The 23,468-nt window shown below is 31.9% G+C and overlaps 1 protein-coding gene and 2 long non-coding RNA genes across 10 annotated transcripts; 2 read left to right on the forward strand and 1 right to left on the reverse strand.

Annotated features, from left to right (window-relative positions):
* Window positions 1–778: 778 nt before the first annotated feature.
* Window positions 779–12,499, reverse strand: LOC107404291 (histone-lysine N-methyltransferase, H3 lysine-9 specific SUVH6). 6 transcript variants are annotated; one of them, XR_007238014.2, is made up of 4 exons: window positions 12,267–12,499; window positions 7,883–11,417; window positions 5,642–5,733; window positions 779–1,710 (listed from the first exon to the last, which is right to left on the reverse strand). XR_007238014.2 is itself a non-coding variant. In XM_048464029.2 (2 exons), the coding sequence occupies exon 2, from the start codon at window positions 11,391–11,393 to the stop codon at window positions 7,935–7,937; it is 3,459 nt and encodes a 1,152-aa protein (XP_048319986.2). In that variant the 5' UTR covers window positions 11,394–11,417; window positions 12,267–12,499; the 3' UTR covers window positions 7,764–7,934. The 6 variants fall into 6 exon arrangements, 1 of the variants encoding a protein (XP_048319986.2); XR_007238011.2 differs by having other exon boundaries at window positions 780–1,710; window positions 5,642–5,786; XR_007238013.2 differs by lacking the exon at window positions 779–1,710 and having other exon boundaries at window positions 5,314–5,733.
* Window positions 12,500–14,747: 2,248 nt separating this feature from the next.
* Window positions 14,748–16,232, forward strand: LOC125418841 (uncharacterized). 2 transcript variants are annotated; one of them, XR_007237859.2, is made up of 2 exons: window positions 14,748–15,523; window positions 15,628–16,232. It is a non-coding gene; the product is annotated as an uncharacterized LOC125418841 (long non-coding RNA). The 2 variants fall into 2 exon arrangements; XR_007237858.2 differs by having other exon boundaries at window positions 15,741–16,163.
* A 2,294-nt stretch (window positions 16,233–18,526) lies between these two features.
* Window positions 18,527–21,610, forward strand: LOC125418989 (uncharacterized). Of its 2 annotated transcripts, none has more exons than XR_007237898.2 (2): window positions 18,527–18,812; window positions 20,351–21,610. It is a non-coding gene; the product is annotated as an uncharacterized LOC125418989 (long non-coding RNA). The 2 variants fall into 2 exon arrangements; XR_007237899.2 differs by having other exon boundaries at window positions 18,527–18,745.
* Window positions 21,611–23,468: the final 1,858 nt, after the last annotated feature.

Here is a 23,468-nt window from a genome sequence, read left to right on the forward strand (position 1 = left end):
TGGACAGAGTGGAAAATTCTCAAGGTGGCTTGAATACAAGGTTTGATGCACATGGTGACCGAGGTCAAGGTCGAGGAAGCCGAAGGCGACTGATGTATAAAATCAACTCGCAAGTGCACGAATCATCTTCAAGTAATAAAGTGGAAAAATAAGATTGTCGTACCCAAGGGATTAAGAATTAAGTACCAAAGATAATTAGGTTTTAGTAATATTTGAACTAGCAATTAAGATGACAATTAAAAATTAAATAAACTAAATTAAACAAAAACAAGAAATTAAAATTAGATTAATTTCAAGTAAGAGAGTGAGTTTAATAATTATGAATACTAGGCATTTGATTTCACCACTAACTATTCTAATTTAATTACTTAAATATGTGAATTTAATTAACTAGTAATTTTGTTAGCCACACTTAATCAAAAAATTAATCAAAAGTAGTTTTCACTCACAATTGATAATATTCACATAACCTAATTTATTCCTTCCGCCTATAAATTAAATCATGCAAATTCATCGAGCATAGATTAAGCAAATAATATGGCATGAAACATAATTATTTTTCAATCAATTATACATTCATGTAAATCATTGGACATCCATAATATTATCCTTTTCCAAGCTCAAATATTATTAAAATCATTCATTCTTTCTGGCCTATGAAAATATTAAGCATACCAATGATTTATTAACAAAACATATTACTAATTAAATAAAACTCAACATATATTAAAATAATTAAACCTTCATAGTTAACGCTACATCATAACCCTAGCTATGAAATTAGTTCATGGCAAAAATAATTTCAACATCTATGATTATAAAGAAAAAAACAATAATGTTCACGATTAAAAGAAAGAGAAGAGAATAAAAACTATTGAAGAAATCCTCCTCCAAAAGCTCTCCAAGTCGTAGCCTTCTTCTCCAAGCAAACCCATGTCTCTATGCCTCCTCTAAACTCTCCAATTGATCTTCTAAAACTCTAAAAATTTAAAACCCTAAAACCCTTAAGAGAACCTAAAAAACTCATAAAATTTGATTTGTTTCTATTAAAGCCTCCTAAAAGCTCTTAAATAACTTTCTAAGCTTGTATCCCTTCAATGTGGTGGGGGCTATATATATAGAACCTTGGAAATCTTTTTCTCTCTTTATTTTCAATGTGGGAGTCTTGGAAGATACTTTTTTTAGACCATCAAGAGGGTTGGACGAATTTTATCTGTAAAAAAGAAACTTGATATTATTTGCTCTCCAATACTTTTCTAATTCTTTCTAAAAAAATAGTTAATTAGTTTAATTTACCCTTACTGAAGCATATGACATGACATATGCCTCATTAATGATAAATTAACCAATTATCTCCACTTGTCCTAACCTTGGCCCTCAAATTGCCTTGATTCCCTCTGTTAATCCATGGTGGATATTTAACTAGAAATATTCCTTTTTATAAATTCTAAACTTTAAATGATGATATCTTTTTACTCGCACCTCGAAATCCAAAACTAATGTGATATTTGAAATTGTCAGATTATGAGGATTCATATGACATCCACTTCCATCATGAAATTTCCGACAGAATCTTTATGAAATCTATAAAGAATATTTTTGGAATCTTTTCAATGCTTGATCCGTTCGAGCTTAATCTTGCTTCCTATCATAATTCGATCCAAGGAATCCATTTTTATGGTTGTTTTCTTAAAATTCTTCCTCTCTTACCTATATTAAGAAAAATACATAATTAAGTATCTTTCCATAACAAATTAACACAAACTAACAAATATTAAACTATAAATATGACATAAAATCATCAATATTTTAGACGTAACAAATACCCCCAAACTTAAGATTTGCTAGTCCTTAACAAAGAAGAAGAATAAAAAAGTCAATCTTTTAAAGAACATAAGATATTTTAATGAGGTGCCTCAAAGATTGTATAACATATGAATTTTCAAATCGTTTCAAAGTAATTATGTAACTCAATACCTTATCTTCTATCTAACATATATGATACTTCCAATGTGTGTGTGTAGAAATCAATTTATACACTTAATATCATGCATTTAAATAAATTTACAAGAATTAGATATTGATAATAAAATATGAACTACCATATGCTTAACTTAATTATCACTCTCCACTAATGTATGCTATTGCACCACCTTGAATCATTAGGACTTCATGGTTTCTATTATCAAGGCTAATAGATATGGCTAAAGAAATAAAAGGATAGGATATAATAAATCAAAAAAAAAAAGCTAAAAATAAATATCAATTAATAAATTACTTGAAAAATTTGTTTCTTTCTTAGAACTACTTTTCTTCTTTTAACTTCAATATAAACTCACAAATCTCCTATTTCTCCTTTTTATTGTGTTGTTTTCTTCATATCACACATATTCTTTCTTTATCTTTTTTTTTCATCTTTCTTTTCCACTAAACCCCCAAATTTATTTTTCTTCTTATTGCACATTCAAACCTCCAATTTACACAAGAATATATGCTAAAGCCAAATTCACCAAATACTTAACCTCCGAACTTCACTTTTCATTTTTTTTTGTTTTTTTTTTTTTTTTTTGGTTGTTTTTCAACACTCAAACAAGCTCACAAGCATATATTCATATCGGTTCAATTAAAGCTCTCTTTATAGTATGTTCAAGGTAGAAAAAAAAATTTATGGCTCAAAAAGGATAAGTAAATATGGTTTAATGAACAAAAGGCTCTAATACATCTTTATGCATCCTAACGGCTCAAATAAGGTACTAATGTAAGATAATGTTTTAGGTAGGCTTGAAAGGCTCAAACTTAAACAAAGATGCCGAGATCTGAATTGCCCAAACATCACCAAGATCCAAGTCGCCCAAAAAAAATTAAGAGGAGTATATTCAATTTAGAATTTGAAGGATTTTAAATATCCTTAGAAGTTCAAAGGTATTCGATTATGATTTTAAAGGATTTTATACACGTCTAATGATATTTAATTCAGATTTTAATAGATTTTATAAAAATCTATTAAAATCTAAATATATTCAATTAAAATTTTGTAAAATTCTTTTAAAATCTATAGATATTCAAAAAATCATTAATTTTAAAGGATTTTAAAAATGATGAATTTTAATGGATTTAAAACAATTTTTAAAGTAAAATTATGAAGAAAATTGTCAAAATGAAATCCAACTTTTACCTCAAAGATTTCATTGGATTCTTATAAATTCTTTATAAAATCTATGAAATTTCATAACAATCCATCAAATCCTTTAAAGTCTATAACTCGTTTTAAATCCATCAAATTCTAAATTGAATACACACCCTTAAACTAAAATTTACTCAAAATGCACAATTTAAAATTGCCTAAGATTGATCGAACTAAATGGAAACCCATGATCGCCTAAACAAGGAGATGCAAGATGGGCTTAAACAATGTTGGATCCAAGATCGCCCAAACGACACTAGGATCCAAAATGGCTTGAACACAAACCAAGATTGCCAGTGCAGGACCAGTCCAGGATCCCCCAAACAACACCAAACATGGTACCACCCAAATGACACAAGATCTCTAATTTTAGTATCTTCTAAGTGATCTACATCCAAATGCTACTTGGACAATAATAAACCTAGATTGTGTTTAAGAATTGTAATTTGGCCTGTTAGTCTCATCCATGTGGCACAACAACCTGATCGAGGCAAGGATTCCCCGTTGAAATGGAAAATAGCCCAAGCATAGTCCCTGTTCTAAACCTACCAAATATGTATAATAAATATCATATGTTTTTTAAATATATTATATAATCTTGTTGTACTTAACTTGACCTAAAAGGAATGATTCATTGATTCAAAACTTTTTGCATCATCAAGAATTTGAGTGGATCAACTTTAGAGATTAGACAAACTTTTTAAACCAAGAGAAAGTGCCTTGGCTTTTTAATAGTGAAGATCAAGGTTAGGCAAGTTTTCTCAATCGAGGAATAGTTATGTAATGGCCCAGCAAGCAACCCCTTCCTTATCAATCAATTGCTCAAAGCCGAAAAATTCAAATATAATCTAGGTCAAATTGTAGAAGAATCCATAGGTTTTCTCCACTAATAGCATCGTTGACCGACACTACCAACTGAGGAAACCATTTGCAATCTCACAACAAATGTCCACCAAGTTCATCTTCGAATCCTTTCCCTTTTTCTTTTTTTAAAACTTCTTTCTCATTGTGTGGTTCTTCCAATATATCCAACCACCACCAACAAAAAAGGACTTCAAGTCTGCTACCGCTATCACACCTCCTATTGCCAATGGCTGTTGGGTGATAGCGGAGACCCAAAAAAATATTAAAACATGTAAAGTCTCTCAAAAAAAAATTTTTTAATAAACATTTTAGTTTTAGAAAAATAATAACAATAATAACCACCATTGATGCATAAGCATCGATAAAGAAGGAGAAAAGTGTTTATACGAAAAGAAAAAAAAAATGGATGAAAAGGCTTAAAGGTAGAGGAATTTTTCAAAAATGGGGATGATAGTACTTTTGGTATTGCAAGTAGAACTTCTCCTTTGTCATAAAAAACAAAGCCTTCAATTCATTCGCTGCATTAACATTAACAACTTATAATTCAACCCTACACCACTGAATTTTTCATCTTCCATGATTCAACATCTATCAAAGCTTCTCAGTCGTGCAATGTCAATTTTTCCTGGTACTTCCAAAATATTTTCAATCATTGGCAAATCTCAATTAAAATCAACAATTTTTCTCTGATTTAAGGCAGCAATAATAGTTAAAAATTTCGACAATACGCCATCGATGCCAAATGCTAGAAAAGGATATTCCTTCACCTTATCAGTGTTGCATCTCCATTTCTTCCAACAAATAGTCGATAATATCGACCATATTAGTGATTTACATGCTCTTTCTCGCAATGAGCTAGTGAGTTCTACTCCTCGCGAGTCCCAGTACAATTTAATGAATCTAGCAACACATTTGTTATTTGCTAACCAAAATTAGTTACCCTTTCCATACCATCCAAAATCAAGATTGTCTCTAAACTTCGTCTACATTGGAAAAACGAGCCAAGGTCAATGCCATACTTACTTGCGTGACTGCTATATTTTATTTGGCCAAAAGTTATAGCTCAAACACAAATACTACAAAAATAATTGATTCTAAGTAATTTGCTAGCATAGAAATTATCGAAGTTGAGCCATAACCATGCAAAGTACCTATTCCAACGTGATCAGTATTTTATTTCATACTCAAATCCAAATGTTGTCTTTCTCATCTCCAAATGACTTTGATGGCAAAGCCCCCATGCTTTTCAAGTTCTTTAGCAATCATTTTGATATAAAAAAATAATAATCATAAAAATTTAAAAATAGCTAGTTCACAACCAAAAAACATTGGAGCCAAAACGCTCAGATCAAACTCTAAAAAGCAAATCCAAATGACCTCAAAATTTTACACAAAGAACTACAGCTAGATAAAGTAATATAAACCAATAGAAAACAACATACGACACCAAAAAAATATGACTTACTCAAGAAAGTTTGGCCTATATCCATAGGAAGAGACGGCAAAAAAAAATTCATTGTAAACCAATCTACGATGAACCATATTGATATCATATAGTTAACAGTAGACTTAAAGTTGGAACTTTCAACATACCTTGACCATTCTTTAGCTGACTCACATGTTAAATCTCGTTCAAGCTCAATAACAATCTTCAATCTCAATCTCAAGAAGAAAAGTTGTATGCTCTGAAAACCACATCTCATGCATACCCATGTAAACCATCAGGCTCAAATCTTTGCTGATCATGAAACATATAATTGTCACAACAACATAAGCAGTGATTGATATTAACATAGGAGAGGTGGATCGATCACGAAGCCAAATTCTAAAGAAAAATCATGATTGATAACAAGTCCAAAGACCGTACAAACAGATAGAACTGTTATTTATTTCGATTATGGATGGGCTAAGAAATTAATAACAATATTCAATAGTAAAACACCTGAAAAAGTAAATCTTTTTTGCTATCAGTGGAAAAAGTAAAAGTCCTACTCCTGTTAAAATAGAAGGGCAATGAAAGGTATGACAAGCTAAGGCTCCAAAAAGTCTTTAATTTCGTTCTTTGATCAGTCATTATCCCCCATGGAAAGCTGGCATTCTAGAACAAGTTTTGGTGTTCAGAAAAAATTTTCAGGGTCTATTTACCAAAATATGTATATCTCCATTCATCAAAATTTGGTGATCTCTATTCACAAAATTTTGTATATACATTCACCAAAATTTAGAGCATCAACATTTTCCAAAATTAAGTGTATTTTCATTCACCAAAATTTCATTTGGCAAATTTTGATATGTAGAGTTTGCCAAAACTGTTTATCCAAGGTCGCTAGAAAGCTCAATAGGGCAGGCCAAATCTACTTATCTAATTTTTCATCCTAAGTCTGTACTTTCCAATTTATTGCAATGTAGGACAAATCTCAATTTCCTAACAGAACTCTAATGGGGTAGCACTTAGGTGGTTTACAACAGAAATATTGATATTGAAGTCAGTTTCAGAAACAGAAACCAATCAACTCTTTATCCAATTTTGAGTCCATTAGTACCCAGCTCATTATGTTTCATGATCGACACCATGGAAAAGGTGCCAACGTGCACTACCAATAGGGTTCCACTACTATTAGAAATTTGAGATTTTATTTTCCATTGCAACAAATTTGAAATAGAATGTATTCATTGATTTAAAAAGTTTTAGGAAGGTCAGAACCTAATGAAACTTGAAGACTGTGAAGTGTATTAAAACCAAAGATTTTTATATCACATGGCAGTTCACCTATTATAAGGGGCCAATTGCCCAAATAATTATTTGGGGCTGAGCACATTTTGTCAGGGAGGAACTTTATGCTGTTTTACAACTAAGAGCCACTTATAAAATACCGTACAGAGATCAAGTAAACAAGGCAAATAGAATTGTAACCTATAGTGCAATTCTATTCTTGGTAAGAATGCTAAGTTATATAACTTCACCACTGCTGAACTTCTTTCCTCCACAAGCACAATTTCAGAATATATACAAGGGAGAAGATAATACCCCATGTCCAACTCTATTAAGAGTTTGCAGATACCAAGATGAATAGACTTTGACAGAACTGCCCTTCAATAAAACCACTTCTAAATCTATGCAAGTCAGTACAAAATCCATTCCAAGGGAAGATTTCCTCAAATAAAAAGCAGTAACCAGCTAATCATCAACAGGCAATTACAGGAAAATCCATCTTCATTACCATTAGCAGTACTTTGAAATAATCACTTCAAAACTTTGTTTTTGCTTACTGAGAAGGGCATTAGGTCAAACTATATGAAACATGGAAAGTCATTATCTATATTATCTAAATCAGTTGTGAGCTGCAATCAATTTTCGGTTGAAACAGCATATCCTAGCTACCAAACAAATACCCCAGGTAAATCGTCTATCCTAAAGGTAAAGTTCCTGCTCTAATTAAGTCAATGATGCTCTCACTTTGAAATACAATAATCCTTCACCATTTTGTCCTTGGAACAATTTATGTTACATGTCACATGAAAGAATAGAAAAAACCATAGCAACTAAGGTTGTACAAGCCAAAGCCTAGAAATTTTTCCTTTTAATGTCAAGTTTAAGAAAAATATGTAAAGAAAAAAGAAAGAAAGAGCATGAATAATAACCAGCTTTCTGTACAGGATATAACCTACGGAAAAAAAAAAAAAAAACAAAAAACAAAAAAAAACAAAAGCCACAACAGCAACGACAATAATTCATTTTGAAGATTCAATCCCACATGCTGCACACAGTGGAACAAAACAATTCATAACATATGTGTGCTATAATAGGACTGCACAGTTAGAGAAAGAAATCACCTCTGTTCAAAGATAACAAAACCAAACTTCTCCTGCTAAGTGCTATTCCACCTCAATACATCCTACCAGTGCATTCTAGAGAACCACAATAACAACTCTTCTTCTTTATATTTCCATTTGAATCACGAACCTGATCTATCATATAATTGTAATGATATGTCAGCTCTTGCAACGGAGGTATGTTTTCAGCAGCAAAGAGCATTATATGAGGAATCCTCTTGTCATCATGGTCATATAGGACGTTTTGGGCATAAAGGTTAGGTGTACAACTATGGTTTATAAATCTCCCCACATTACCAAACTGTGCCGCATCAATTGTGAAGCTTCCATCCTCCACTAATTCACAAGGACTTGGCTGTGCATCAGGTCCAAAACTTGAAAGTTCACCCCAAAGTGAACAGTCATTGTAGTTATTCCCAATATCAAACAAATACTCATCATTGCTCGTTTTTGCATCAGCATCCTTCTCTTCAAGGAGCTCTCCTATATATTCACATATAAAACTTCCTGAAGAAATGGAGTTTAAGGATCTGACACCCCATCCCCGAGTCTCAGTTTTAAAAATTTCAAGCTGAAATTTGATACCATGTTGACTGACTCTATTATGGCATGAAGGAGGGCACTTGCATGAAGGACCGCACTCATAAACAAGGGACTTTGCTTCAACAATAGCCCCATTATAGTTATATGGGATCTCGCCTCCATTCCTTACTGCACAAGAACATCTCTCAGAGTCTGTGCATTTAGCAACACAGTCACAACCCCTGGGAGGAACAGGGCGGTACCAAGTAGGATATATAATGCTGGTTATGTAAACAAATGCTGGAGGTTTCTCATCATCTAGAGTATTCACAGCACATATTGGAATACGTTCTTTCCCTCCTGATATATCATCTACACAAAGACCCTCTCGTATTCTATATTTTTTGGACTTCTTTACTTCCTTCCAAGCAAGCTCTGGTTGACCAGGAATTCTTTCAAGTTGAAACTTGAAAACCAGCTTACCATGTGGACCGAGGTCCTGCCAACATTTTTCAACTAAATATAGCCCATCATATACATATGTCTTAGACTTTCCATCCAACGACTCAGACCGACGGATCACCCTGACTGGATTCTTTTCAAGCACACTATTCTTCAAAGCAAGGTTTCCACGTTCAAGCTTCTGATCTTCAGGCTTTTTATCTGAATTCATCACGTTACCACCCTGACCCGTATAAATCAAGACATCTGAGTTATCCAAATCATCATCATAGCCTCCCGATGCAACAACACTAGTTGCAAGGACCTTTCCACCCTGCTTAAAATAATCGATTCCACCCTGATTTTGGCGATGAAGACCAATAATATTAAGCTCCACCCTGTACTGGAACTCATCACCAACTTCCACTCCAGGTACAGCTCCTACGATTTGTTTGCCTGTGTTTAGATATTTATTTTTATCCTTGAGGATCTTTGCAGCCCCACAATCAACTCTCTTGATATTTTTACCATCTCGTCCTTCCTTTGACTTGGATTCCTCATCTTGCAAGAGCTTTCGACAAATAGCTTGGAACAGCCGCAGTGTCTCCCTTACCTTATTTCGGGTAACAATAGAATCAATGCCATGACCTTTACTCCTCGAACTACCAGGGGCAACAGGAGGAACACAAACATCAAAACCACAAGATCTTTTAGCCACATGAATATTTTTATATTCATCATCATGCTGAAGAGAATCCTTCATATCCCAAACTACTAGCTGGCCAGTGTGTTGAAAAGCATCCTTTTCTGTTACAGTTGGAATCTTCTTCAAAGACTTTTCGAGAAAGCCATTTTTATCATCCTTTTTCCGGGTAGAAGTTTTAGGCCTTTCTACCTGACTAATGTGATCAAGTTTTTTCCCTTCATTTCCACTTATACCAGCAGCTTGTTTAGACTTGTATGCCACCTTCCCCAGCCTCCATGGACAATTAGATGCAGCCATCAAACCGTGCACAACAACCCTGCCTGATGAACATTCCAGTCCGCCAAAATCTACTACTTGCAATTGATTATGACAACCAGACATGTCTGAAATTTTTTCATTTAGAATTTTGTCCTGAAGTTCCAAATCCTCAGTATCTACTACTTGCAATTGGTTCTGACCAGACAAATCTGAAATTTTTCGGTTCACACATTTTTCCTTAAGTTCCAAATTCTCATAATCTACTGCTTGTAATTGGTTCTGATAACCAGATACATCAACATTTTCATCCAAAGCTTTTTCCTCAGAGTACACAACAATCTCCTTACCCAAGTTTTCTTTCGGACACTCATCGTCATTGCTGTTTTCAACAACAGTCTCAAATTCATGGTCCCACCAGAATAACTTGCTATCAAAAGGAGGTTCAGTGCAGTCTTCTTTCTTATGTTCTCGTTCCACCGTTCTCGCAGATAACATTCCATGGTCAACTTGATTCCCCATTTCTTCTGCATTATGGCCATCAAATTCAGGTTGAACTTTGTCCCCAATTACTTCAGAATCCTTTTCTCCTAGTTCTGTCTTGTAAGAATCTCCACCTTGGACATCCTCTGCTGTTTGTTTTACATTGTTATTCACTGTATCAGCTGACATTTTATCGGCCATTCTGCATTCTGACTTCTCTTCTACAAAATCGTTATTCGTCGGAGTAGAAGACTCTTCCTTACTGACATGAGGAGCATTTGGTCCACATAAAGGAGGGAAAGTTCGGATAGCAGAAACCTTTCTTCTTTGAGGAGGACAATACTTTCTAGCCTTACTGCTCTTCAGACCACTTCCATCTAAAACAGAGATTAGCCTTTCAGGTGGTGAAAACAAATCATCTTTCAAAACAGGAACCTTATCTTCTTTTTGTACAGAAATATCCACAGGATGCAAATCCTTGGGCAAATCAGGGCTTGCAATCTTTAGTCTATCACTTTTCTTCAAACCACTTACATCAAAAGCAGTAATTGACCTTTCCGGTGGTGAGAACAAATTCTCAGTCGCAAGTGAAACCGTCTCGTTTGGTGGTGTAGAAACACCCAATGGATGCAAATCCTCAGGCAAACCAAGGCTTTCATTCTTTAGTCTATCACTCTTCTTCAAACCACTTCCATCAAAAGAAGCTGTTAATCTTTCCGGTGGTGAGAAAAAATTCTCAGCAACCCTAACCATCCCTGCTCTTGGTGTAGAAACACCCAATGGATGCAAATCCTTGGGCAAATCAGGACTTTCATTATTTAGTCTGTCAGCGCTTCCACCCTTACAAATTGAATTCTCAACAGTACCTGTACAAGTTGAGTCTTCTGTTGGTCTCAAGCAAGTACGTTGAGCAACACGTCCACATCCTGGCGGAAAATCACGAACAGCAGAAATTTTACGCCTCTTGTACTTAGGTGAATCATGTAAAGAACAATCACCATTTTCCATTGTAAAACTTCTTGTTCTTTCCTCAGAATGACTACCATTAACCAATGTAATAGTTCTCAAAGGATCAGAATGAAGCATAGCCTCCATGACTCCCATTCCACCTCTCCAGCATAAGAAAGTCTAAAAACAAGGATACATATCATTAGACTTCTATAATTATTCCCAAGGAACAAGAACAAACAAAACTATATTAACAAGGAATCCTATTATTAAAAGCTTGTTATCTTAAACAGAAACATCAACCTTTATTCGAATAAATCAAACATAACCAAACCCACCATTTATATATAAAAGATACCCCAAAAAAATAATGAGAATTATATGTTGGTTTAGTAGTGCTTTTGGCTTCTAAGCTTCAAAATCACAGAAAGTAAAAGATCTAACCAACAAAATTCAGCAAAGCAAAGAAAGGGAAAGGAAAATCAATTATTAGAATGGATTGCACACAGCAAAATATCAAAACCACGCAGTGAAAACTTCAATCATTCATCAAAAAACACGAACAAAATAACCCAGAAAACGGTTTTTTTTCCCCTTCTTTTATTCTTCGTTTAATAAACAATTCTTACCACAACATACCCTGACACATTTCAAACAACAAAACCCGACCAATTTTGCAGTCTTTTAGAACAATTAATTACGGTTCCTTTACACAATATTCAAGTATTTATTTTCTAGAAAAACCAAATTCAAAACTTATCAGCATGACCTAGTTTTCGCCGTAAACCACAAAAAAAAAAAAAAAAAAAAAAGAGAGAGAGAGAGAGAGAAGACACTGCTATTTCTATCAATTCCTAAATTTGACACAAAAAATAAAATACCCAAAAAAAATTAAATGCCTAAAATTACTGAAGCGAGAAAATAAGAAAAACTCGAGCATTGTCAGATTAAGCAAAACGAATGCACATTCAATAGACGAAACCAAGAAAAATGACGAAAAATAAATAAAAGATGAAGTAAAGCTCGGACCTGGTTTGTTGCCTAGATATCAAACGCCCATAATGGTCGAGACCCAGTGGGTATAATCGCAAATACAGTAAGATTTCGAGGTCGCAATGGAGATTGCAATTGCAAAGTAGCATGAGCAGGCTATGAAGAAGAGTGCCGCAAACCACACTTTCCTTTCTTTTCTTTTTTCTTTTTTTATTTTTTTCCCTCTTCTTCTCAGAAGGCACTCTTCGCTCCAGTCATTATATATAAATGCAAAACCCAATTTAAACTGAGCACAAAACATTAAATAAATAAAAAATAAAAAGATCGCTTGCTGGCTTCCAAAAAAATAGCGCGGTTGATCTCGGGAAGGGCATTCTCGGTAATACAATAATTGCCAGGTGTAATTTTCTTTTTCTTTTTTGGTTCTGTTTTAATTTTTTTTTTTTTTTTGGCAGATTGAGAGTAAGTTTTAATTATATTTTTTATTCCACGAGGGGTTTTCTATTTTCCATGGAAATTAAATTTAAAAAAAAAAATTAAGTAAAACAAGTTGATAGAATATATAATTAATTAATATCAGTAATCAATATTAATGATTATTTTATACGTTGTCATTTATAGAATAATTTTTAATTTAATTATATATATATATATATGAAATTTGTATATTAACATTATCAATTTTTTAAAATATATAATAAATTTATATTTACTATTTAAAATGATCTTAATTTTTTCTCATTTCCTTCTCAGTATGCATTTATTTCATAACAATGTGGGTTGGAGATTTTCCAAATTGTAAAAACGGGAATCCAACCATTGAAGATGAGTCCATATGGGCTCTGGAATCACCAACAGTTTTTGGCATCTCTAAATAATATTTTATGCTTTGAATTAATGAAAAATTACAAAATATTTTTTCATTGCAGATTAAAATTAAGCTTTAACTAAAAAGTAGTATAATATGTTAACATTATGAATGATCGATGAGAAAGATACGGGAAGACCATTTTTGCCTAATTTTTTTTTTTTTTTCCCCCATCTCTTCCTTAGTTTGCATTTATTTTAAAGAGGTAGGATGCGGACTTTGTACTACAAAACCAGCAAACAAACAGATTTGGAATTCCACCCATTAAGATGATTCCACTCTGAGTTTTATGATTTTTTTTTTTTTTTAATAAATGACCCTCATTAATGATTTTATGTTGCCCATCAAAGATGGGTTGAATTGGCCCAGGGACTTAGGAGAATTTTGGCATTCCAAATTAATGATTTCATGCTTTAAACTAAAGAAAAATTACAAAATATTTTAGTTAACAAGTTCAAATTTGCAAAATTTTATTTATCACCATCAAATGCTCATTATCAGTGAGACCCATATTGCATATACTACATTATAATTTGGTATCAAAAGGATTCACTTTCGCTTGCATGGTTTTTCATTTAAAAAGACAAAAGAAAATTAAATGAAACCAATCACTACTTATCATTTCAACATAAAATCTACTATTAATAAACACCAGTGATAAATAGTAAATTATGGAAATTTAGCTTTAATTATAGCCTACTGAATAATATATTAATAGTTTTCATTAAAAAAAAAAAGTATTATGTATTAATGATAGGAACAATAGTAGAGTAAGGCAAGATTTAAGAAGGCCATTATTTGAGCTCAGAAATGATATAGCATCAATTTTTATGCTTTGAAGTAAAGAAAAACTATCAAGTCGGCGGGATATTTTGTCATCTTAATTGATTGTTTTTTAGTTTTGGTAAGTTATCCTAATTAATGAGAATATCTTTAATAGCATTGCATTTTTTCATTGCATTTTAATATTTTTTTATATGTTTTTTATACATATTGTGAACCCCACAAAATTAAAATTTATGCGTTGAAGTTTAGAAAAAACTACAATGAAATTTGTGGGGTTCACAATATTAAATAATAGAATTTTTAATTTTTAATTTTTAATTTTTTTTAATTGTTAAAGTTAAAAGAAGTAGGATATAATCTAAATTTATTTTAGTAGATAAAATAAAATAATACGATTAAATATTATTTTTTATCACATGCCATTAGAGAAGTAACATTAAAATTTAACATTGGTATTAGTATTTATCATTGGAAAAAATATATCAATATTAAAATTTAAAAATAGTAAAATGTAATTTGATATTTGAGATACTCTTACATTGCCCATTAAAGATGGGTTCACGTTGGCAGGTGGACTTTGGAGCATATTCTCCGATTAATGATTTCAAGCTTTGAATTAAGGAAAAATTACAAAATATATTTGTTAAAATACTATTTATCATTATAATTGATGGTTAAAAATGTTCATTTTCTCTTATTAGATTTTTAATTTAAAACTTAAAAAAAATTAAATACAATAAATCAATACTTGTCATATCAACGTAGACTCTACTATAGATAAATATCAACAATGATAAATAATAATATTCTAGAAATTTAGTTCTTGTTATGGCAATATATTAATAGTTTGCGTTCAAAAAAAATAAAGTATTATATATTAATGCTGGGAATAGTAGTGTAGGACAAGAGATAGGAAGGCCATTATTTGAGCACAAAAACAATACGGCTTCAATTTTTGGAGTGTCCTCTTCGTAGATCGATCTCTCGTTCATGGGTATATTTAGAGGTTTTTTGAAAAGTAATCACCTTACAAATCCATTTTTGAAAAATAACAAAATAAAAAAAATAAAAATAAAAACCCACTTTTAACATATTTGGTCCAAAATATCCTTTATTAAGTTTTTTTTTTCTTTTATTTTTTATTTTTGTTCTCTATCAAAACACATTTTTTTTCTTTCTGTTCTTTTCGTTTTTGTTTTATTTATTTATTTATTATTATTTTTTTTTTTTGGCTCTCTTGGCTTTCAAAATGCAACTAGGGTTTCCTTTCTAGTTTCCTTTTCAAAAATCACAATCATGGTCACCACCCAGAGGCAGAGGAGCGCACACCATTATAATCGTCGATCGCTATACTCCGACCTCTCCAGTCATTGCAGCAGCCGTAGGTACCGCCACAACCACCAATTTTGTATCTAAGGTCTTCTTATTGAATTGTTGGGATAAAACTTTTCCTCTGCAAGGGCCTCGTGCAATGAACCCCCTACCAGCGATTGTTCGTCGTCGTAAAGCAGCCCCCCTAAAGCTTTTGGGATTTTCAGGAAGAGGGGTGGTCCTGTGTGTAAGCATAGTGTTTCTGGTCGAACACACCCACCCCAACTAAGAAGAATCGAACGAAATTGCCCAACTCCCAATCTTGTGTGTAAGTCTGTTTAGTAACAAAATTGTGAATTTTGTTTCTTTCAAATTGTTCAATTTCTACTGAATTGTGAATTTTGTTTCTTTCAAATTGTTCAATTTCTGCAGTATCATGGGTTCTATGGGTTTCATGGGCTTTGTGAATGTTATTTCTGCAGTATCATGATGCTCCATTGATGTTTAAAAATTAAAAACTAAAATTTTGTTTTTGTTTTTGAAAGAAAAATGCACAGAAAAGCTGGTTTGAACGAAATGTAGAATCTGTTGAGTTGCTTATGGATGACGATGAGATTGATGAGGAAAAAGTGAAGAACCATAAGCAAAAAAAAGTCATTTTGGTTGAAGAGATTAAGTCTTTTTTGAATTCTGTTTGGAATGTTGTATGCTCTTATAGTCCGAGGGAGACGAATCAAGCAGCTTATTATCAATCCTGGCTAGAAGTTGACCCGTGTGGCTAGGTTTTATCGGGAAAAAAAAATGTATTTTGAAATGTTTTCATTTATTTTATCTTTTTTTTTTTTTGGTCAACATGAAACTTATTATTACTACATCTGTGGAGAGGGGATCTTACCCAGGTTGGTATATTCTCAATGCTTTTTGCCACCGCCCAGCGTATTAATAAATTGAATTTTTTTTATTGATCACTATACTTCTCTATATGTATTGTAGGCTTTATTATTTTGTTATAAAATTATGAGGACATTAAGTTGGTATTTTTTTTTTTATTTAGTAAAAAAAAAATACAAATATCTATTTGGAAGGAGGCAGCTGCTAAGTGAAAAACGAAAACACATTAAAGAAGTTTAAACAAGCATAATTGATCTTGTATTATATATTTGAAAGTCAACCTAGGATTCCATTAAAAAAAATAAAGAAAAAGGTAAAAAAAGATTGCATTACACTTACATTTTATTTTCTAGTGTTTAAATTTGGTATTCAGCTAATTAAGGACAAGTAGAAAGATAGTCGATGGAAAAATATAAAGAAATAGCACTTGAAAAAGGTATGAGTTTTACGTAGTTCTCACGTCAACCGAGTCTGTGAAGCAACACAAAAAAATTGTTAGGAGTAGCAGGAGATGGAGCTTATAGAGATATTTAAAAAAAAAAAAAAAAAGAAAAAAAAAGAAGAAGACATATGCAGGGTAGGTTTAGATTTGTCCACCGAAATGTCAAAGTGGATAAAAATGGTGGATATGTTGCCCAATGTATAACGAACACTAAAGTTGGCAACCAAAACAGGGTAGATACGTATTTTAAGTCATTATGTGTTATGTTGCTTTATTTATTGCGAGCTGCATGCTTCTATAAAAAGCGGACGGATCTTGTAAAATCTGTTGATGAGTTTAATTGTGCATTGGCAAAAAATTGCCCTTAGCAAGAAATTGACCTCCGCAAACCAATGGGTAAAGCCCCTTAACATTTACATGTTTGTTGAATAAATTTTAATTATTGAATATGATTGTAATTATGTTATTGTTTTGTTGCAATGATGACTGTAGCATTTTTGTGTTCTAAGTCTATGGAATTTTTATATGCTAGATTACTATTGAGTTTCACACAAGATGACATATTGTTCCTAGGAGAAAATATATTCATGAGGCTTACAACAATGAACTAAGTGTATGAGTTTGGGAAATAAACTAAAGATGCATCGTTTTTCCTATGTTAACATTTAAATGTAAGATAATGATGGATTATTTTGATGTTCATTTATCAAAGATAATGATAGATTTTGACATAAAGATAACTAATTTACTGTCTACAAAATGTGGCATGTTTATTAGAATTCCATTTTGCACAAATCCCTTATATGTAGCTCAATTCAAGTTTCTGGATAATTTTCCGCCTGTCAAATTTTTTTTCCTCCAAGCAGAAATCATTTCCTCCTGTCGAAAAATAGTAATTACAATGTCATCATCTTCTATTTTACTACAAAATTAAATAAATAACGTTAAACTAAATTAATAAATATATAAAAATATGAATAACACTGAATAAACATATTAACTATCCCAAAAAAATCATTTCTATTTTTTTTTTTTGGGCCAAATATTACTGTTTTCTACTGACGGAAAATTAGCGGAAAACTAGTAGATAACTAACGAAAATTGACAAACTAGCAGAAAATGGCGGAAGTTCATTTTTTTCGTCAATTTTCCTCCGCTTTTACAAGATTTTTTGATTTTCATATCTATATAATTTTTTCACTATTTTCACACCATATATCACCTAAATATCTTTAAATTCAAATATTATAGTTCATATACTAGTTTATTACCTACTCATATCAAAAAAATCTTAAAGAAAGTGAGAAAATATAAGAGATGCCAAGAAGAACAAATACAAGACATGGAAAGCGCTTCAAAGGTAAGACAATACAAGAAAAAGAGAGTGAAAGTAAATGAAATACCAAGGGGATCGGTCTCACAAGTGAAAATGTGTTCTTTCAAAACAAAATCAATGCTTATTTAAGAAGGAAGAAAAAGGAAAGGGTAAAAGAAACAGCATTTTGTAATTTTCAATTTAGTTTAAAGGCATTTTTATCTACAGTTGGCTAGTTTTTTTTACTATTTTCCAAAAATGGATTAGTTGGATGGCTAATTTTCAAAAAAAAAAAAAAAAAAACCTATACTTTATTGTGATTGAACTTCTAAAAGAGAAACAAAGAAAGTTACTAAGCTGGTGTGGTATTAGCCCAATTCAATATCATAATTGAATAGCCTAGATTGTTTGGGCTTAATGTCTATTAATTAACAGCATAAAAGGCTCAAATGAGATATGGGTTATGACATACCTGAAATACTTATGCTTCGGTTTACACAATGATAGTGATGGGCTTGGTAGCGTTTAGCATTTTACTTCCCTTGGACTTATTAATTTTGGGCTACGTGTTTGTTTAATGGAAATGAAATCATCCCATACAACAATTTTACCTAATTTTTAGGGGAATTTGGCCTAATACCCTCCCAAATAAGGGACTAAGGATATTTACCCCTCTTTTCTTCGATCTTTTTTATCTACCCTCTATTCTCTATTTTACCCTCAACAAAACTAAAAAAGTACTTTATTTTCCTTTGCTCCTTCTCGAAAGGCCTTCAATCTCTGTACCTTTGCTTTTCCTTTTTCCCTTCTCCTTCTAGAAGACCCACACACAATCCTTTCCTTTTTTAAAAAAAAAAAGAAAATATCTGCTCCACCTCTGCTTTCCCTTCCTCCGTGAAGAGGTATCCCTTAACTCTCCACTTGTAAGCATATGAAAGATTAAGGAAAAATTGCTTAATGGTTCATCAGGTCCATGAACAACCTTTTATGACTCAATCTATGGTTTTTGTCTTTTTTGACCTATTGGGTCTTCTTGAATTAGTTAAATTTTGTTATTTAAGTTTTTGATATAAAAAAAAAATTTGTTTGTTTCTTTAGATTATGCAATCTGATTTTACTAAATTTATCATATACTTTTGTTTTCTATGTGGTGTTTTCATGACGCATAAGAAATGAAGTTTATGTTAATTTCATGACTTTGTCAATGTTATTTAGTTTGAAAGCTATACAAGCCTTCAATATGATTTTGAATAACCATTTCTGAAGTTGGTTCGTGGCAAATTATTGGCCTAATAGCATAAATTTGTTTTATGAATAATCTGAATATATATGGAGGAATAGATGGATAATTGATTACGTTGTTATGATTGTCATATATAGTCGGAACAAAAGTTATAAATGTTAGTTGTGGAAGTTGTTTGAATTCATAATTATTATGGGTATAGTTACCTGTCATAGAGTAACAGATGGTAGTCAACCTCTTATTGATGTTTAAGTTTGTTTGTTTTAGCTTTAAATGGTTCTCATGTTAAGTTAACAATTTCATGTTGTCTTGACCATATAATTGCAATTGCATTGCCAATAATGTTGATAGACTTGGCAATCAGCATTTTACGTAGTTTGAGTTGGAAATGGATTTTGGCATCTCTATCACATGAAGATCTTTGTTATTCTGGCAATTGTTTTTTAACCATAAGAATTAATTAAATGGTAATTGCATTAGGAAGTTTTAGCCCAACTAGATGATCATCCCATTCCTAGCCATGCAATAAAGATGGAAATGGTGTGTGTTAGCGGTAACACTAAGGCTTCCTTATGTATCACAGATCCCCTTGCCTATTAAGTCTTAATGAGGGCCTAAAACCTTTTATGTTAATGTGGGATTTTATAACAATTTTAGTCCCTTGCATACCTGGTATGGTGACATGCTGTAGTTGGGTGAAGTTTCATGTGGAAGAGTCTTATAATCCAAAAAGTACTGACCGGTACATGATTTCCCTGTTGACATCCATTTGGTTTTGGGTGTGTCCAATTTAATAATATGACCAGAATGTTATGCAAAAGGGTAAAATCACATTGAGCAAAATTTGTTCCATTGTTGTTTATTTTAGCTATCTATACACCATCTAGATTTTGTTTAGAACATATCCATTAAGGTTATGCTCCGGTTATGTAGGAAACATTTTATGCTATGCTTGGTTTGCTTTAAACCATCCTTCACTATTTCATCTCTACTGCTTTTGAAGTGGGAGGGAAATTTTTTTTTCCTTTTTTTTTTTAATTATTGGTTTCATTTATATATTTTATTTTTAATTTAGTTTCTTGATTACTTGCATTATGTTTTTTTTTTTTTTTCACATTAATACCTGTTGTCACTTAGGACATAATACTTGCTATACAATGCATTCATGTAAATTCCCAAGTCATTTAATATAATTGCATGGTCTAAAAAATATTAGTCTTGATTAAGATGTTCTTTTAACTTAATTTGAAATTTGCATTTCCAGGTCATTGGGAATTCGCTTCGTGGTGGTACATCTGCACTACTTACACTTTTCAGGAGTAAAAAGAGTTATCGTCAAGGACTTGCATTACATTTGCCCCAAGCATGTACTTACCCAGTGTTAGGCCTATATTATCCTTTTGTTATATTGCTAGGTTGAGAGGCATATTTTCCTTTAATCTCATTAATGTCTTAAGCTTTATTAAAATTTCACTTATAATATTGAGAAATGGAGGTTGTCAACGTTGGCACCTTGGTCATTATGCATAGCACATTGGGTGGTGTTTATTTGCTCGTCCAATTGAAACAATTCTATTTTCTATTGTCAGTCTTAGGAATATGGAGTTATTATTGATGTTTGACTGTGACTCACACTTGTCTTCTCTTTATTGATTTAAAGGTGGGGCATTTTCCTTCTAGAAAATCATTTTTATAAAGTGTAGCATCCAATCCCTATATCTTTTAATGAGTCATATAGGGATAAGCATAAAAGAGTAAGTAAATGCCCTTTTGACATTCAGATGTCATTGGAGATCTATATTCTCGTCTGAGTACATTTTTTTCAAGATTCATTGATTTTCTAGTCTCTTAAGAATTAATAGTTTAAAAAAAAAAAAAAAAAAGAGAGAGAGAGAGAGAGAGAGAGAGTTTGAGAAGGGCCATAATCAAAGAGTGCAATGTAAGTTCAAAATTGGGGCCCTTTTTCACTTGCTTTAGCCTGATACTTGGTTTGATATTCATATTATTCTCCCTTTTCCATTTGCTCTTGTCCTTTCTGTAACTTAGTTTTCAGATTTCTTGGTACTTCTAATTTTTGATATAGTTTTACCTTGCAATTGCAGTTTATCTTGCCTTATCTTTTGAGTTGGCATGCCTTTGTAGACTTCTTAAAACTTGATGATGCAAACGATGTGAATAGCACTAATCCTAGACATCATTAACTACGAATGGACATGATAGAGAAATCGCAGGGTCACGGGAAGCTGTAATGCGAAATGATAAAATTTCTGATTATAAGTTTCATAACATTTTTGTATTTTATTTTCCTTTCTGGTGTCTTCGCTTCAAAGTTTATTGAGTACAGAAGCAGTGATGAGGACATTTTTTGGCCAGGAAGACATTAATTGGTTTAGAAAGAAATATGTTGTTGAGTTGTATTTTAATAGATTTTCAATTTAGACCATACGTTTTTTACTTTGACATCCAACTACATTATGACATTCTATTTTGTTATCTTACAATCAAGTAGCTATAATTTATGTTATGTTGCACATCATGAATGACACAAAATAATTGTGGTATTCCAAAAAAAGTTGTGACCTCATCTCTGAAAAATTTACCACTAGAAACCATCGATAATACCAATGGTCCATCAATAATTGCAAATTCTTCAATTTTTCAATGCAAATCATCATAATTCAATCTGACAACTTTGATAATGCGTGTTTCCACCAAGAACATACAAAATATAACTTTATTAATGATCCTAAATAAAAAAATCTACAAAAAATTTGGAAAAAGTAAGAAAATTACAAAGAAAGTTTATTACTGATGGTCCATCGATATTACCAATGAAAATCGTCGATAATTCAATATAGGTCTGCATGTAGTTGTTGGAAAAATTATCGATGATATTCATCGGTAATTACCAATGTGCCGTCGGTAATCAAGTTTGTCTCGTTATTACACCGAAGGTTTTCATCGATAATTACCGCAGGTTTTCATCAATAATTCCCAATGGACAGTCCGTAATCAACTTTGTTTGTAATTTTCTCACTTTTTCCAAACCGTATATGAATTCTTTTATTCAAGATCATTAATAAAGTTATATTTAGCATGTTCTTGATGGAAGTATATATTATCAAAGTTTTCGGATTGAATTGTGGTGACTTGCTTTGAAAAAAATTGGACAAATGTAAATTACCGAAGGCTTATTCGGTAATTAGTGATGAAAACCGTCAGTAATTTTTCCAGCAAGTACATGAAAACCTATATTGGATTAGTGAAGGTTTTCATCGATAATTACCGATGGATAATAGGTAATAAACTTTGTTTGTAATTTTATATCTTTTTCCAAACTTTCTGTGGATTTTTTTGTTCAGGATCATTAATAAAATTATAATTAGCATGTTCTTGATGGAAGCACATATTATCAAAGTTGTCGGATTGAATTATGGTGACTTATTTTGAAAAAATTGGATAAATGTAAATTGCCGATAGTCCATCAGTAATTGTCGATGAAAACCGTCAATAATTTTTCCAGCATACAGATGATTTTCATCGATAATTATCGATGGGTCATCAATAATCAACTTTGTTTGTAATTTTCTCACTTTTTCCATACCTTTTGTGGATTTTTTTTATTCACCATCATTAATAAAGTTATATTTAATATGTTCTTGTCGGAAACATATATTATCGACATTGGTAGATTGAATTGTGGTGATTTGCTTTGAAAAAGTAGGACAAATATAGATTACCGATGAACCATCGGTATTACCGATAGTTTTCATCGGTAATTTTTCCATCGACTACATAGAGACTTATATTAGGTTACCAACAGTCTTCATCGGTAATACCAATGACCCATTGATAATTGTTGATTCTCAAATTTTTCAGCTCAAATCACCACACTTAAATACAAATACAATGGTAATGTGAATGTGGATGAAAAAAATGCTTAATACAACTTTATGTAAAGTTTAATATAATTATTAAGATTAGATAACATAAAAAGTGTGCAAATAAAGCAAAAAATCCTAATTTACTTGATTATTGATGGACTATCCGTATTATCGATTTTGTACTGTCGGTAATATTCAATTCTTTTATTTTTCACTTTAAATCATTATAATTCAATTCATCTATTTTGATAATGTGTATTTGCGCCAAGAATAAATGATTATTCCCAGATTTTGGGATCGCATCCAATTGCCCAAACATTCACAAATATCTAAGAGTTCTTCGAAATTCTGTAGCTCATAACTTCGTAGCTCTCCGTAGCTCTACGTGGAAGAAGGAATGGTACTGGTGGGTGTAATCTTAGTGTTTCCTTAATACATGCTTGCAAATAAGGAAGCAGAGAGATATTTGATTATTCCATGAAGTCTCCTTTGATTTCT

The sequence above is a fragment of the Ziziphus jujuba genome, chromosome 6, assembly GCF_031755915.1.
Source record: "Ziziphus jujuba cultivar Dongzao chromosome 6, ASM3175591v1".
Classification (NCBI taxonomy): domain Eukaryota; kingdom Viridiplantae; phylum Streptophyta; class Magnoliopsida; order Rosales; family Rhamnaceae; genus Ziziphus; species Ziziphus jujuba.

Excerpts from the sequence above, each read along its gene's own strand:
- LOC107404291 (XM_048464029.2), bottom strand. The coding sequence starts at position 11,393 with ATGGGAGTCATGGAGGCTATGCTTCATTCTGATCCTTTGAGAACTATT.